Source organism: Excalfactoria chinensis, chromosome 1, assembly GCF_039878825.1.
Source record: "Excalfactoria chinensis isolate bCotChi1 chromosome 1, bCotChi1.hap2, whole genome shotgun sequence".
Lineage (NCBI taxonomy): Eukaryota > Metazoa > Chordata > Aves > Galliformes > Phasianidae > Excalfactoria > Excalfactoria chinensis.
Genome location: NC_092825.1, coordinates 181,125,787 through 181,142,610, shown reverse-complemented (window position 1 = coordinate 181,142,610; position 16,824 = coordinate 181,125,787). Strand labels below are relative to the sequence as shown.

The 16,824-nt window shown below is 42.3% G+C and overlaps 1 protein-coding gene across 1 annotated transcript in view; it reads left to right on the top strand.

The window, feature by feature from the left end:
- Positions 1 to 1,116: 1,116 nt before the first annotated feature.
- The window catches only part of ACER3 (alkaline ceramidase 3), a 52,802-nt gene continuing 37,094 nt past the window's right edge, over positions 1,117 to 16,824 (top strand). Inside the window, exon 1 of the mRNA XM_072326993.1 lies at positions 1,117 to 1,321. Within this exon, the coding sequence (XP_072183094.1) occupies positions 1,219 to 1,321 (103 nt within the window). The 5' untranslated portion in view covers positions 1,117 to 1,218. The remainder of the gene's footprint in view (positions 1,322 to 16,824) is intronic.

Sequence of the window (16,824 nt, the reverse complement as noted above, 5' to 3'; positions counted from 1 at the left end):
GGAAAAAGAAAAAAGAAAAAAAAAAAAAACCAAAAAAAAGGACAGGTTTGCAATGCACAGTGATGATGTCTTGGCAGCCTAAATATTTTATCATTGCCATAACTAGAATCAGTTTTACTTTGGAGGTGTTCTATCATCACAAAAAATATTGAACACCTCTCTCTACTTGATGCTGAAAGCACTTACGTTGGGCTGAACATAGGCAGGTGATGAGGTATATATTATTGTGCATTTGCACTTACACAAGGAAATGGATGCACTTAGACTGGAGTTTTGTTTTCTTCTGTTGCATGTACAGAACCGTGCAATCTTAGCATCCATTTGAGCTGTAAGTTACCTTTAAAGGCTATCTGGTCCCACTACCCTGCAATGAACAGGGACAACTATGCAGTACTGAAGGGGAGGTGAGAAGAAATAAGATGTAGAGAAAGAAGTCTGTGTTTATACACACAATTACATTCCAGTGAGGAACGGGGATAAGAGCTGTGCCTTGCTCTCAAGGTCTGCCCAGATCTGCTCCTCTGCTCTGAAATACAAACAGAACACAATGTTATCAGGCCTTTCCTTGCACATTTTATTCTTTTCCCATGCGTTTTGAGTCTTTCCCTTTTTAGACTGCGTTTTCCTTTGTAAATGAAAAGCACTTCGCATACTCCGGGTGCGAGTATAGTAGGCAGAGTAAGAACTAAATAAGGCATCAGCTGGGAGGAACCCCCGTGTGGGAGGCAGTGCTATAAAAAAACCTCTTTCCTGCCGCCCTACCCTTAGAGAAATGCTTTCCTTTTCATTTAAAAACACGGCATGAAAGGAGCAGCCACATTTATGCCACCAAGCAACCCCGGCGAGTGCACTGTACCTACTAAAGGGTGAGGAGAGAAGTGTGCACACCTCTCCCAAGGGCACGATATGGGTCCTCCAAGCCCCTAAGCCTCCCTTTTCCCTCAGGCATCCCTTAAATCCGCATTTCCCACCTCCACACCTCCCTGCCCACCCAGCCGACCCACAGTGGGCCGAGATGCCACCCCGTGCGCCCGTAGGCCGCGGCCGTCCCCATGACAACGCGCGGGGCCTCCTCCGCTCAGCTCCGCCTTCTAGAAGGCGGACCCAGCCCGACTCTCCGCCCTCGGATCTCCGGGCCCCGGCAACCTTCCTCCCTCCTTTCCTTCCCCCCCCTTTTTATTCCCCTTTGCTCCGCTGTGGCCTGGAGCTGGCGCCGCGATGGCTCCGGCCGCTGACCGGGAGGGTTATTGGGGCCCTCCGACCTCCACCTTGGACTGGTGCGAGGAGAACTACGCCGTCTCCTACTACATCGCCGAGTTCTGTGAGTGGAGCCGGGCTTCCCTCCCCCGTGCCCTTCTGTGCCCCCTCCGGGTGTTGTGACGGCCCCTCGTCCCCACACTCTAGGCCCAAGGGCAGGGAGATTTCCCTTCCTTCTTGATCCAAATGGTGGAGGTGTGGGGGGAGGCCTACCCCTCAGCCAGCCCCAGTGGGTGGGAGTGGGTCCTTTCCCATCAAATCTGAGGTGTTGGCTTGTCCCTTTTTGCCCCACATAGTTGCCTGAAGGAAGGCTATTTCTCCCAATGTATCGTCTGGGGGTCCCTTTCTGCCCCTGGTCTGTTCCTTTAGCCGTGCCCAAATGGAGCAGTAAGAAAGTGCCTGAAGGTTGTGGAGGGTTTGGGGGGCAGTGGGGGGGTTTGCCATTGGATTAAAGGTGTTTTAGTAGCAATGCATTGATGACCAAAGAGGGAAGCACCATAGAGCTGCACATGTCCACAGGCAGCAGTGAGTATCCTTATACAGAGCAGGCATCTTCAGATGCTTAATCTTGGGCTGCCCAGTTGCTCGAGGTGCTTTTATAGCAGCTGGGCCTCACCTGTTGGCATAGCTTTGAGGAGCAGCAAGAGTTGGGCTTGTTGTTTGGGTCTCAATACACTGTACTAAAGGAGCAGTCAGGAATTTAAATGTATTCAAGTGCGTTTTAGAGGTAAGGTGCTTGAACTACATAGTCATCCAACAGGCTTGTTGTGTCCAGAGGGCTTGAGGTGCTGTGTGTTGTGGTAGAGAGTAAAGAATCACGCCCTGTCTCTGATGTTTTGTTGAAGAATTACATGTTTTTGTGTCCTGTGGCTTCAAATGGTGTAGAAGTTGCGTGCTGTCACCTGACAGGTGCCCCGTCCTACAAAGGCTTTCATGTCCATTTGATGAAACTGCTTTTGGACTCTTAAAAACCATAGGAAAATAGTTCTAAAACTGAACAAGCTCTTCTGTCCTGAAGAGATTGGAGTGGGAAGCCTGAGAGGGCCTTTTGCATAGCTGGGATGCTTCAGCAGCGCTTTGGAAGAGCTTGGCGTGCAGGAGAGTGAAGGTTCTGGGTGTACCCTCTGGTCTGTGGCTGGGTAGCAAACACTGACATGGGTGGAGGACCAAAATAAGTAGTTGTTATTGTTGAGGTTTTCAGAGTGTGGGAATGGGAAGGAGTGAATAACACGAGCGCAGATGGCATAGAAACTCAGAGGAAAAAGGATGTCGGGGTGTAGATTTATGGCTGAAAAGAGGCTGCTTAAGAGAGGGTTTATGCTTTAAAGTGGGGCAAACTTAGGAGTTCTTAAATAGAATGGCACTTTTGCAGAGGATGTATTTTTGTGTTTTTCCTCTTGGCAGAAATGGGTTTGTGAGATAATCTACATAAGGAAGAGGAAGCTGTTACTTCAGCCATGTGAAAATAAATTTGGCTAGCATGTAAATTTTGAAATAACCCCTGCGCTGTTGGGTGTGTGAGCTGATAGTTTTCATCTGCTTCTAGATTGGAGAAAGAAGATGAGATTAAAGGTGTGTGTGTTTAGGGGGAAAAAGTAAAAAGGGATTCATTACAGAAGGCTTGGTTTCTCCTTATGGTTTTAGTGTTGAGGGCCACAGTTTGGTCTGTCAGTTGTGCTGAAGCAACTGTGTGTAAAAGCTGTGCTGTTGGTTACAGCATTTGAATGGGCCAAGCTTAACAAGCAAAGCAATTAAACAAAAAAAAGCTCAAATTCAGAGAGAAAACAAACCAGAAAGTACAGAAATGTTTTTCTTGTGTCTCTTTCTGTTCTCGCTGTGGTAATATTTGATGTTGCAGTTGATTATATTTCAAGCTCGGTTACTTTGTCTTACCTGATTGAATAGAGAAAATCAGTTTTGGACTTTATGCTGTCTTGGTACCACTCAGATAAGCTGGTAGCATATTTAAAATCTTGTCATTAAAGATTGTCAATAATTTTAAGAAATCATTGATTTCCAAAGCTTGAAGCATACTGACAGATCCAAATCAGTCCTTTGCCATTCACTCCTTTAAAAAAAAAACAGCAAGCAATGGCAGTTCATCAGTTGTACCTATTCAGAAGCATGAAGGTAATGTGGTACAAGTGTGGCTTTTTTACCAAAGCATGTCAAGATTGAAATGTCTTCATATACTCCAAACACAAGGATTTATGTTCGAAGGTTCATGCTTTAACGAAGGAAAAATGCTTTTTCTTGCCTTTGGGTTTGCACCTAGCCAGTTTTCCTGCTTTGTGGAGGTGGATGACTAACTGCTCTGCGTCCTGTATAATATTAAACTGATTGAAGTGGAGAAGCAGATGAAGGTAATTACTTCAGCAGCCTGTGTTTGATGCTGAAATGACTCTCACATCCCTCACTGATACATCTGTTGTGTGGTGGAGGAATCAGTCAGGGTGCCTTGTAGTTTTGGATTAATTCTCATGTGCTAGAGGGCAAGCAATACAGGTGCATTTGTTCACAACTAATCTTTTTCTACCTCCCAGTGTGTGTATGCTGAATGATGTGAACTTTTGTGTGCCAACAGAGGCAAAATAAGAAAAACACCACCCCACCCAAACAAACAGACCAAGGTCAAATGTAAGTCGTGTTGTTTAGCACCGATATTACAGTTTAGTCCTTATTTTAACACAGCTGATGCTTTAGGTCAGTTTAACCCAAATAGAATTCAGCTATTATTGAACGTTTGTATGAGAAGTACTTTGTCCTTCTTGCATTCGTACTCTGGGAAGCACGTGTCTTATAGGCTATGAGAAGTGGATATAATTGATCTTCATCATTTCTGCTCTCTGTGGTTCCAAAGGGTTTATGATTCTCTGTTGGGAGTAGAAGGATCTACAGTTGGTGTTTGGTTTCAGTTCTGATCAAACTTAAGTGATGTCTCTGGGTGTGTGGAATAAGGCCTTGTGCTGCTGTTGTCTGTGAGTAATGTGCATCACCTACAACAGAACGGCTTTCAGGTGGGGTAAACTCATGTTGGCATATACAGTGGCAAACATCTTGAAAGCAGCTTCAGGCTTACCAGGAATTGTTGTCAGATAGTTTCATTCTTGGCCTCTGATCCCATGTCGCTATGTTCTGCCACCTTCATTTAAGAGAATACACTTTTATTACCTTTTGTTTTCATTGAGTGCTTGTTACTATATTTCTTGAGCTGTTCTTTCCTTTTAGAACCAATGTTTGGGGGGGGAAAAGACATTCTTTTGGTCTGCTTATGATTCAGGTCAAGCTGGGCTGGGTTCTGAGCACCTGATCAAACTGTGGTTGTCCCTGTTTATGGCAGAGGACTCCGACCAGATGGTCTTAAAGGTCCCTTCCAACTCAACTCTGATTAGAGCCGCTTCTGCAGATGTTTCTGACATCCTTCCTATTCTTCATCTAGATGAGAGAGAGGTGAGACACCTGTTACCTGTGTTGTTAGATGTGAGAGATCTCATTCACATATAGACTGCTATCGGAGAATTCTCTATGTTGGAAATAGTAACACAAAAATACCTGTTTTCTTTGAGCAAGTCTAAATAAAAAACACCAGCTGAGCTGTCAACAAATACACCTGGATCTCTGTTTTGCATGGGAGTCATTACTTTGGAACTTACCAACTTGCTTAATGTATTTAAAGTTAGGAAAACATCTTGAATGTTGAATTGTGACTGCCATGTATATACTGTCACCTGTTCCTCTCCAACATCCAGCTTTATTTTGCTTCCTTTGCCAGAGGATTTGAAGAGGGGCCAGAGGCTGAAGAGCTTGATATTATTGTGTGAGTGAAAATAAAGAAAGAAATGAAATGAAATAAAGCCAAACTGTCTGGCTTGAAGAGCTCTGTCTGCTCTTTCTATGGTGAAGTGGCAGGTGAAGGAAGAATCATGAGGATTAATTGGGTGTGATCTACCCAGCTGTCTGACTGCAGCTGAATTATTTAAAGGCATCGTGAAACCAATGATTTCTAAAGTGCTGTTTAAAAAGAAGACAGTGTCACAGCCCCGCAGCCTTTAAGACGGAGAGGGATTTGAATGTGCATCTTTAGTGACCTGATAGCAGGAAGCCACATCACACTTAATCAGGTTCTTTCAGGGATCTCCATCAACTTAGGGGGCAAGAGAGATGAAAAGGTGAAGGGAATATTAAACTAATTGATGGTGCCTGTAATGTCAAGTGGAGTGTCCAGAGCAGTATTAAGCTGTGGGATGCTTTTCAACATGAACACTTCTCACTTGTTGTTTTTTTTTTTGTGTGTGTGCTGTGGACAAAAGGAGGTTGATAGAAGGGTCTCTTTATTCCAAGGGGAATATTGCGGAAGGAAGCTCATAAGGCAGACAGCTGTCTCTGCTGTCTTTAAAGTTTACAAGTAACTTTTGGTCAGTGGCAAATGCTACTGCATTATTTTTGTTTCTCTTCCTAGTTCATATATGACTATGCTGCAGCTGGAAGATAATCTTGTGGCGTTGGTCTGATAATTCTTCCTTTTGTGTGTGTGTTTCTGATCCACCATGCAGCTCTACCTGTCATCTCCTGACAGCTTCATTTTTACAGCTTTCATTTAAAGGCTTCAGGAAAATCCAGGTTTGCGCAGTGAACCAGTTTTCTTCCATCCCTCACCTTGTGGATATGCTTACAACTTGATGGATGCTACGGCAGTGGACCACGTGTGTGCTGTATAGCTACTAAGAGACAATAAGTCTTAAATATGGTTTAACAAAGCGTTTAATTACTCTATAATTAGTGCTTCGCATTCAGTTCTTGTACAGCTGGCAGTTGGACATCTGCCACTCCAAATGGTAACAGAGTGCAGTGGCATTTGTACAGTTCAGTTCTGCTACATGCAGACTAAAGCAGAGGAACTTGTGAACTGTATGGTACTAATTTGCAGAGTATATATTATTAGCTAGACATGGGAAGATGAATGTGAAATAAATGATGGTGAAGGAACTCTGCTGACTTCTGAATGCCTGTAATGAGCCTTCAGTGACAGCTGTCATAATTGAAAGACAAAAACGTCTTTAATCTGTTTGGAGTTTGTCTTTTAGTTTTGAAACTGCTGTTTCTATAATGCGTTTTCCATACTTGCTTTTGTAGAACAGCGGGGAAGATGTTTGCTAAACAAAAGAATAATACTAATCACTCCAAAAAATGTTCAGAGGAACTCGGCATTGTTTTCAAGCCCAGAAGTTCAGCAGTATATGGTCGTTTTGTCCTGCAATGCCTGCAAGCACTGTATGGCTATTTCTCTCTTTTTCAGTAGCATAAAGAGGGTCACAGGAAGGTTCACAGATCACGAAAGGTTCAACAAATGCATAAAGAGTTTTTTAGTTCAAAATATGTATTAAATAATAACACATACAATGCTGGGAGGGAGCCCAGCTGCAAATAGTTCTCGAGTCAAAGCTACTTACCTTTGGCTTTGAGTTTTCCTATCTGTGGAACTCTTTATGCCTGCCTCATTAATTACAGCCATTTTTCAGTCCATTAGCGGAGAAGAAAAGCTGCTGCATGAATTCGAGGCGCTGGACTATTTTGGTAGTTTTGGAAGCATTACAAAGAAGTCAGGAAGGTGTCAGGTAAAAAGAAATTTCTAGAGAACATTACAGTACGGAAAACAGAAACACAGCTTTAGCACTGAACTTTTTGCCATTGATCTGAGAATCTCAGTATCCCACGCAGTCGAGCTCTGGGTGGAGTCATAGTGATTTGGATGGGCAACATTTAGGTTTGAGGCACAGACCTCTTTGTGCAACTGAAAAAGTGAGTGTAAATACTCAGGTTCCTTGTGTTACCTCACATATGTGTGTCATAGAATCATTAAGGTTGGGAAAGACTTCTAAGATCATCTAGACCAACAGTCAACTCATCACCGCCATGCTTACTAAACCACATCCCTCAATGCCTGTAAAGTATCTTGACCAGGTTTACTTATTTCTTCAAAGGGAGCCAGCATGTCTGCAGCCTGGGAGGTAGCAGCTCTCATTCATTCATTTCTGGTGGGAGAGGCACCCTTGGTGCTCAGCCCCCCCCAACCATCTGATGTTTCTCTCCATTTCTTGACCTTTCCAGCTAGTGACTCAACTTGCCTTCCACGCTGCACGTCTTTCCTGAGGGAAATTCCAAACTTTATTTCCAAATTGAGATTCATGTCCAGCAGCGATTTGCTTCCCAGCTGTATCCTGGGGCGTTAGTTTATTTCATCATTTTTTTTTTTCTTGTCATTGGTTCTGTTGGGGAGACGTTATTCCTTGGTTCTTTAGATTTGTTTTCAGAATCTAGTGTCCTTGGAACGACCTAGCAATGATACATCCATCTCTTAAAGGATCTCCAACTGGTTATGTGAACAAGAAGTTATTTTCCATTGTAGCCTAATCCAAGCAACGTTGTGCTACTGATTCTATTCTCTAACTGGGAGAGCTGGAGAAGATGACAGGAGCTGGGCAACTTTCAGACAAGGCTTGCTCTGCTTTAGACAAGGAAGCAGACAGGCAGAATTAGAGTAAGACAAGATGCTGAGAGCAAGCTGAACATTTGCCTCCACCTTCAAGTTTATACCAGGTGTGAGCAGCTGGGACAACATACATAAATAATTCACACCAACCCTTCTTACCTCTTCATTTCTTCCTTCACATTTGCTTCTCTGTGAGCTGGAGTGTGTGGCAGTGGATATCTGTGTATGTCTTGTATGGTTTCCGGCTAGTAGGATTTCAGCATGTCAACCTTATGGTCATAAAGCATGACCCTGGAGGTTCTCTTGCTTATACAGTCCCTTAATGAGCTCATTATTTGCAGTGAAAGCTCAAGATACTACTGCCCCGTAGGCTGGATTTTCAGTAATTGCTAATTCCAGTTGGGTAAGGGCCTTCATTTGGACAAGATCCAGCATCCAAAAATCAGATGTAGTATTAGATCAAAGGAAGTTGTCTGTAGTGCTTTTGGAACATAGTTAAGCATTAATACTAGCCTGGAGCACTGACGATTCTGGGACAGAGTAATTCTGTCCACTGTCATTTCTTCATCAGGTTTTTCCATCCTCCCAAGTCAGAGCCATTTGTTTGTTTACACCACGGTCTGCCTTCCAACTAGAAAGCATGCCGCTCCCATCCCTTCTAATGGGTGTTTTGACCTTACTGTGAGGAAGCACAGAAGAATTACTTACATATCTTCTTTGTGAAATAGTATCTGCAGACCTGCTTTTGCTCTGAAAGAGTTTCCAGCACTGCTGTGCTGCTCAGAACAGCCAAGTCCATGCTGGCCCTGGACTGCAGTGGGCCAGGGTGCATTGCTGCCGTGGGGCAGTTCTTTTCAGGCTCTTGTTGAGTTATAAATAAAGATATATATATATGTCAGAGTTGCTCTAGGTAATATTTTGCTCATGAGTGAAAACCAGTGCCTTTTTGTTGTTCTTTTTTTCTTTTACTAAGTCCTTTTTACAGCTGTGGAAATGAATAGAAAGGGAGAAAAGTCTGGAGAAGCAGAAGACATTTCTTCCAACTTTTGATTTGGTAACAGAAGCTTTGAAAGAGAACAAAAGCAAGGTGCTTGTTTTCATGGCCTGCTGTGCTTGTGTTCATGGTCTGCTGTTACCTGCAGGTCAGGCTTCTGCAAATGGGTCTCCCTAAAGCTGCATTGGGCTGCAGTAATGTGGGAGATCATAACTTTCTTCAGAAGCAGCAGAGTGAAAATTAGGTGAGCATTGCTTGTGGCTCATTGGAAGTGGTGACTGTTGGCTCTAACAAGAATCAGCTCAATTGTATTTGTGTAGACGCCTTGGGAAGTAGCAGAGAAGTGCGGCAGGGCAGTGAAATCATCCAGCAGATGTTGTTTTTCTTCACTTAACCAAGCTGCTATGGCTTTGCGGTCTGTGATATCACAGTTGTTTTTCACTCAGGCGTTTGGGACTTGGTGGCTGTTAAATCTTATAAGGCCCAAGTTTATCTTCCTGTGATACTGTCTTCCATACGATGTCCAATGTGAGCACAATACTTGAATGCTAAAATTGAGTCCATCCCACTTAAATTTGCTTGTGTTTTTTCCCCTTTTCTGTTTTAGGCTGTAGAGAAATGTTTCCTTTTCCTAAACGCATCCCATTGTGAGGTCTTCTATTCATTTCTTTGTCCTTGAACTTCCCCACAGTGATTTCCATATGTCTTTTGTGTTCATTTATATTTTTCTTCTGATTTTACTGTATTTTTTTCTACCTGTCCTCTGAAAGTTTCCTCTGCCAGTCTTTGAGCCAGCAGTTGTGCTGGGAATTGGGTTCGTTTTGCGTTTGGTTTGCTTATCTTTGCACAGTAGAGCTTCCTCCTGCCCAAATGCATACCAGCTAACATATGAACTGTTTCTATGTAGCCACTGTATTAAACAAAGGCAGTGTTTAAAGCTTTAGTGTTCAACGTGTTGTATTTTCTCTTCCCATATTTGGTTTAGATTGCAAGATTGTTGAATTTAGACTTCAACTGTCTTTGTGGAGAAGAATCTTCATTTTCATATAGAATCATAGAATGGCTTTTATTGGAATGGATCTTAAGGATCATCAAGCTCCAACACCCCAACCACAGGCAGAGCCACCAACCTCCACATTAAATAGCAGACCAGGCTGCCCTGAGCACCATCCAACCTAGCCTTGAACACCTCCAGAGATGGATGGGGCATCCACAGCCTCTCTGGGCAGCTGTTCCAGCACTTCACCACTCTCATAGTAAAGAACTTGATAAATAGCTCTTGCCAACATTTGTGGGCAACTACTTGAATTTTTCAAGTGAGAACGTGCAAGTTGTGTTGAAATGACAAATGAACAGTAACTAAAGAGGAGTTGGAAATAGCAGACTGGGAGATCCACTAACGTTGGGTTAGTGAATGAGGTACAGAAGTCTGCAAGAGTAAGTGGCAGATAATTCTGGATGGGGGTTTCTATTAGTTTGCTGATGAGAGAGGAAAAATCATCAACCAATACCGTGGTGGCTGATGTGTGTCTGATTCAGGCTGTGGTTGCTGCTGGTTCGTCATCTCAGTGTGCTCTGTTTTTACATTTATCACACCCCATCTTCCCTTTCATTTTCCTATCATCCATGTGGGATGAATCATCAGTGGGAGAGACTTCTAGCAGACTTTTATCATTCTGAACACCCATGAGGAACCCATAATGAAAGTCAGGAAGGCAGGAAAGCAAGAGGGTTTGGATTTTGAAGAAAGCTTTTTAAAGTTAACGTGGCAGATATCTTGAAAAAAGCACTGATCTGTGTTATTTTCTGCTGCTCACCTCTCAGTGAGCGTGTTGGGCTGCCTGGATGCTCAGCTCTCACTCTGCACAGTGCCTGGGAAGGACCTGCCAGAGCCTCTGAGACCATACCCATAGAGTACTGTGCCTCAAGGCACTGCATGTGGAATAAGGATGGGGGATGCTGAGCTGGATCTACTCTGCTAACTCAACGCCAGCTGCCAGAAGCTGTGCTTCAGAGAGCCTCAAGCTTAGAGGAGTGTGTGCAGGCACTGAACGTGAAGCCTGTACACTGATCCCAGCGCAGAAGAGGAAAGGTGAACGAGGAGTTAAGAATGATGAAAATCAAATTAAATGGATGATCCCTGTAACAAGCATCATCATAATCACTTCAGTTTTAACACTGGCTCAAGAGTAACTTTGTCCTTCTTGGTTGCTTCTTGGCAGTCTGACATCAGCTTCTCTTAAAATAACATTTTGAGTACGCTTTGTTTTGTTTCCCAGTAAAGGCTGTAATAGCAGCAAATCTGCCCTTCAGCAATGAGCTTATCACATGTAATATTCAAACTTTACATCATCTCAGCCTAATCTCTTTACACTTTGATTGCATTTTCCAGCTGTAGGCACTTGCTTTCGGTCTGTTTTCTAGTTTGAGGTTTCAAACGATGTGCCTGTGTGAACTGTTTTAACTTCAGATTTACGTGCAAAATCCTTCCAGGTGTATTAACAACTCATTGGTCTGGTTGTGTCTTAGGTGGACATTTATCAGGGAAATAATGCTTTCTTTTCCACAAGGTTTCCTATATTCTGGAAAAGCAATGTTCAAAGATGACATATCAGCTATTGGTAATGGAATTGAAGGCTAGTTAGTTGTGGATGTCCTGGTCAAGGATGTATTCTGGCACATTTTAGTATAATACTCTATTCTGAACCCCAAAAATATTTATTAATGCTTCAGAAAACCTTGCATTGTGGGCAGGCCTAGGTATGATAGGCATGGTTAAAGCCATAGGAAGATAACTAGCAAAAGTAGCCATCAGTAGTGAGGAACTACAGAAGAAGGAGGACAGTCCAAGCCCACATCAGCCCTGCTGTATAACTCCCTTCTGTCCATGGGAAAAGTGTCCTTGAGGTAACAGAAGGGCTATTTCTGCTCTGGAATCCCAAAGTAAGATATCACATTAATGCCTTGGGCACATGCTCTTTCCACAGCCATTTCTACCTCATGCACAGGAGATGCTGAGAACTTTCCCTATCCTTCTACTTCTCAACTCACATCCTCATTAGATCTACGTATGTGGTTAAGTCAGTTACTGTGTTAGGTAAGGGGTGGTAGAGTGGACTTAACCCTCTTCTAACCTGTCTTCCTCTTACAGGGGTATAAAGGATAACTACCCAGAAGATTGGGGTGGTTCAGACACTGCAGTAAGAAAAACTAAATAGGTAATGAGTGAGTTTTAGGTTTTGAGATAGAAAAGCAAAAGCTCCTTAGTCCAGCAATGAATGTTTCACCATCTAAGTCGAAATCTGCATTATTTTATGTGGTTGTGCAGCTGTCAGTTTCTTACAGAGTAATGTATGGAGTTATTTTAAGATTTGCTTTCGTGCATTTATTTTGTTATTAGAATGACTTTGTGACTTATGTATGTTAGTGCTGGAACACTGTTAGGTTCTAATTTTTTAGTGTCTTCATTACACAGTAGCAAAGTGATTTTCAGAGAGGTGAGAGTCAGGAAAACGATGGCTTAATTGTAACCCAGAGCAATTGAGAAGCAGTTTAATAACAAGTGCTTTTGTAAAGAAGAGTACCAAGGAGAGGCTTATGCGTTAGAAAATACACCCACGCTGTACAGGTTCGAATTGAGTTTGCTCACGCCAGCTTTGTTAGTCAGCAGCATTGAGAGCTTTCTCTTCTAATTACCTTCTACACGTTGGTTGTTTTGAAGAACACAAACGTGTCATGCAATACTGTAATCGGAGTAGAAGCATCTACAGAAATACTGGCTACGTGGATACACGGAATGCCAAGGAAATGAGTTCTGCAGCTGGAATATGAAATGCGTAAGGCAGCACTTCTTGCTTGATGCAACATGTTGAAACTGCTCATAAAAGAGCACTGGAGATAAAAATCAGATTGTCTTGTTAATAATCTATTTTTTTTTCCCCCCTGAAATTACCTCATTACCCCTCCCTGATCCACTGAATCACTGGAATGGTTTACCTGTGCAGTTTTGTTTGAAGGATAACAGCATGTATTTAAGGATCCAGAGAACTGAAGGCCCAGCAAGGCAGAAGCAGCCAAGAAGATGTCAAAGCACAGGTCTGGGATGCTGACTTGAAGTGCAAAACCTCCTAGCTTACTTAGTTTTAAGTTTAGAACTTAACTACTTAGGAACAACTTAGGGAGATCAGTGCCTGTAATAACCCATTGGTTTGTACTGCATCTGGACCAATTTTTGTGGTTCTTGGGTAGGTTTTCATACACAGCTTATACAGTTCCAGTATTCACATCCTTGAGTGTTTTCCCCATGTTGTTATTTGAACTGTGATGACTAATGTAAGTTGAGGCTGAATGGCTACAAGTAGTAACTTCAGGTAATGTCCATGTAAAGGACATCAAGACTTCCTTAGCATATGGAAAAGAGACCTGAGGAATTACAAGAGGTGAGAATCAGATATGTCATTTAAAAACTACCCTCTCTTTTTTCTTCAGGTCAGTATTGGTCCAGTGTTCCAGCCTGGGCTTAACTGTGTTGTGTTTCTCTGAATAACAGGAAGCTGACATCGATCTTTCGTGCACAGTAGCAAGTAGGGAGCTCAGTAATCACCAACTGGCAGAATTCCCATCCGGATGACTCGCTTTTCTCCCCTCAAGGTCCTTCTGAAATATCAAACAGAGACAGGAGTTTTCATTTCCTGATGCTCTGAAGTGCAGTTATTGTGGACTTTGAAGTAGAAGATATTAAAAATGACTGGTGGTAGTCGAAATCTAATTGCTAGACAGCCCTCCTGGTGTTAACTTAAGTGAAAGCAGCTCAAAATTGGTGGTAGTAGCCAAACCAGCTGATTCTGTGTAGTTGGGTTTTCTCAGCAATTACAAAATGTTGGATTTTGGGAAGTCAGTGATGCAAACCTCTTCTGGGCTCTGTGTTAGTTATTTTTCACTGCTCATATGTAACGTGGACTGTACAGAAACTTGCTGGATTTTCTTCAGATTAATTCCTCTGCTGATGCTTACAGTGCCGTGATGGGACAGCGCTTCTGTCTTAGCAAGGACTCCCATGTTGGATTTGACTTAGTTTCTGATAAGGAGATAATCTAGAGTCCTCCATTGGGTTTAAGCTGTTAGGCTGCCTACTTCTCCAATTCAAACCTGAGTTTCAAGCACCTTTATGTCATTTCTTGTCTCACCTCACCTGCTGCAGCTGGGACTGCTCTTATTAAGCCATTCTTACACTATTAATCCCTGCTTATCTTTGGTTTCCTACCTCTAGAAATCCTTCCATAAAGAACCTTTCTTAAGGAGAGTAAGTGTATCAGAGTAAACTGCTGTTGTTTTCAAGGGGAGGTTGGAAGCCTGTAATTAATATCATTATTCTTAGGAGCTTTTGATATCCAGTTGACATCTTAAGCTAGAAAATCATGTTCTTCTCTATCTGAAGGTAATAGTTATTTTTGTTCTTGCAGAAAACATACTGAAGTCAAAAGTCTTCCTTTGAGTGTGAGACAGCCAGATGGAGGGCAGGAAGGAGAACATCTTAACTGTAAGGAAAAGGTCCTTACAGTTGGTAAACCTTAACTTATTCTGTGTAAAAACACAGTAGAAAGGATCTCTTAACACTATAAATCATGTAGGTCACCTTGCCAAAAGCAGAAGATAATAAGATAATAATAGAAGATTTTGGCTGCTTTTTTTAAATACCACTTTTCTTTCTTCACTGAAAACATTCCTATTTTTTCTCATTCACTTTTCTCCTGATGTTCCTGCATCTTTCCTTTTTTTGACCATGCTTGACATATTTGCAACTACGCATGGTTTATCCTTGTAACTTCTCATCCACTTTTATTGTAGAAATAACTTTCTATCATAGAAGTGACTACATCTTGGGGAAAACTGAAAGCTTGTGTAGCTAAGGTCCTTCAGGTTTGTGTACCTTAGCTATACCAAGCTCTTCAGATTAAGAGTACCTAGTATGTTGTGCCTGTGTTTGCCTGTAAATGCTATTTCCTCTTGAAGTTTTATTTGTAATTTTGGTGTGAACCATAAACCGTGTGACTTCAGTCTCTGTACAGATCTTTGTGCATTTAGGATACCGTAAGTATATTTTTAAAGGTCCAAAGATGACTATACATGCATGGGGGGAAAAAAAGACCAGTCAGTTTTGTTGCTCTATTTGTATAATAGGGTGTAGATGTGGTGAAACACAGAGCTGTCCTTCCTGGAGTCAAAGGCTTGTTGAAATGGTGATCTGATTTTGTTTTGGTACATTATGGTGTTCTCCCAAGGGATAAAACTGTCCTCTGAACCAATGGTTTGCATTATGGTAGTCTTGAAAAACACATATGAAAATTAGCAAGGTTGATCATCCAGTCTGACTAACTGTGGTTAGAAGTTAAACTCCTGCTTGACCTGGTACCACATATAATCTTCACGGTCATAGGCCACCGTGTCACATAACTCCAGTGCTGGAGCCGACCAAGCTTCACCCTGAAGCAACAAACAACCCATTACTATTGGGAAGCAATTCATAAATGATTCCTCCTCATTTGAAATTTACCTTCTAGTATGCATTTATTTCTACCTTCTAGTATGCATTTATTTAAGCTTAGTCTATATCTGTTAATTCATTTGTCAGTCTTATCCTTTATTTCAAATTGCTCCCTTTTATCCGTGGCCTTTCCCATGCTGCATTTGTGGAGCCTGGTTTTATGTATATGTGTACAGTATGTCGAATCAATGCCTTGTTTTTGTTCTTGAAATAAGTCATTTTGCCAACAGCATGCTACACAACTCCATTGCTCCCCCGCTCCTATTCCCTCTATGCAAAAACAAAGCAGCACTATTTTCAATAAACATTTCCCAAACAGGCTTGCTTAATCCATGCTATAAACGTTCTGAATAATGCGGGCCAAAAGCTGCCCAGGAGGAGTGTTAGGAATCTGCAGCATTTCCTATCTCAGCAGGATGGTCTTAGATTTAAATGCTCATAAATTTTCAGTAATTCAACGTAATTATAACTTTACAGGAAGTATTGGAGCCTTTGTTTTCCTGCGGAAGAATCTCTCTTCTGTCTTTCTGTATCCATTAGCAGTTTGTTATCCTACTGCAGGCGGCTTCCAAGGTCACCTGCCTTCCCATCTATGGATAAACAACGTGGCATTTCTTTTACTCAGCACTTTCATATTTGAATTTTTGCCAGGTTTTTGACTATTTCATAATAAAGCGACCTTTAAGAGCGATATTTACATAAAATCTAACAACATCTCTGTAAGATGGATGTATTTGACAGCTCCTTCAGAAAGCAGGGGATTTGCTATCCAGGCTATGTAGCCTTTGCTCCACTTTTTGAGGTTAGATGATATCTCTGCCTGATTTGTGGGTAATGGCAATGATGGTGTGCCACACAATGCTGCATTTTTAGCAGGTTTCATCTAAACCTGGTCTCCTGCATCACTGCAGGAATGTGCTGATAGGTTAACGATTCCCCCAGAGATACAAGGCATCCAGAAGACCTGTTACATATGTCCAAACTTGTGTGTATTTGCAGAGCTGTTTTGATTTTTGGCCTCTTGTTATCTTCATACATTGTGCTTGTCATTCAGACCTTTGGAAATCAGTCTTCATATTTTGCTTACCTGTATTTAACTGATGGCGTGTGGAAATCTGCAGCTTAATTTACGTGAGCAAGCTTCTGCCTTATCTATCTGCTCTTGCCTAAATTGTATGTTATTTCATTCCCATTGTGAAACCTTTCTCCTTAAATCTTTGATTTGTGGTTGGGCTCAAAGGCCGAATCCCAATCCTCTCTGTTGAGAAATGTGCTATTTCCTTTTGCTTCACTTGTACTTCTCACCATTTCGTTGCACATTTTCAATGACCAGGACAGTTTTGAGAACACATCTAAGTGAAGTAGTCATAAGAAAGACGAGGGAAGATTTCTTCATCTTCCCCAGTGCTGGAAAGGCTGTCCTGCTCCCTGGTATGAGAGCTGGGGTCTGTGCTTGTTCATGCTGTCTCTGATCTCTGCAGCACATGCCTCATTCCTTTGTGTTGCATCCCAGCTTCAGCAGGAGGGATGGAGAGCAGC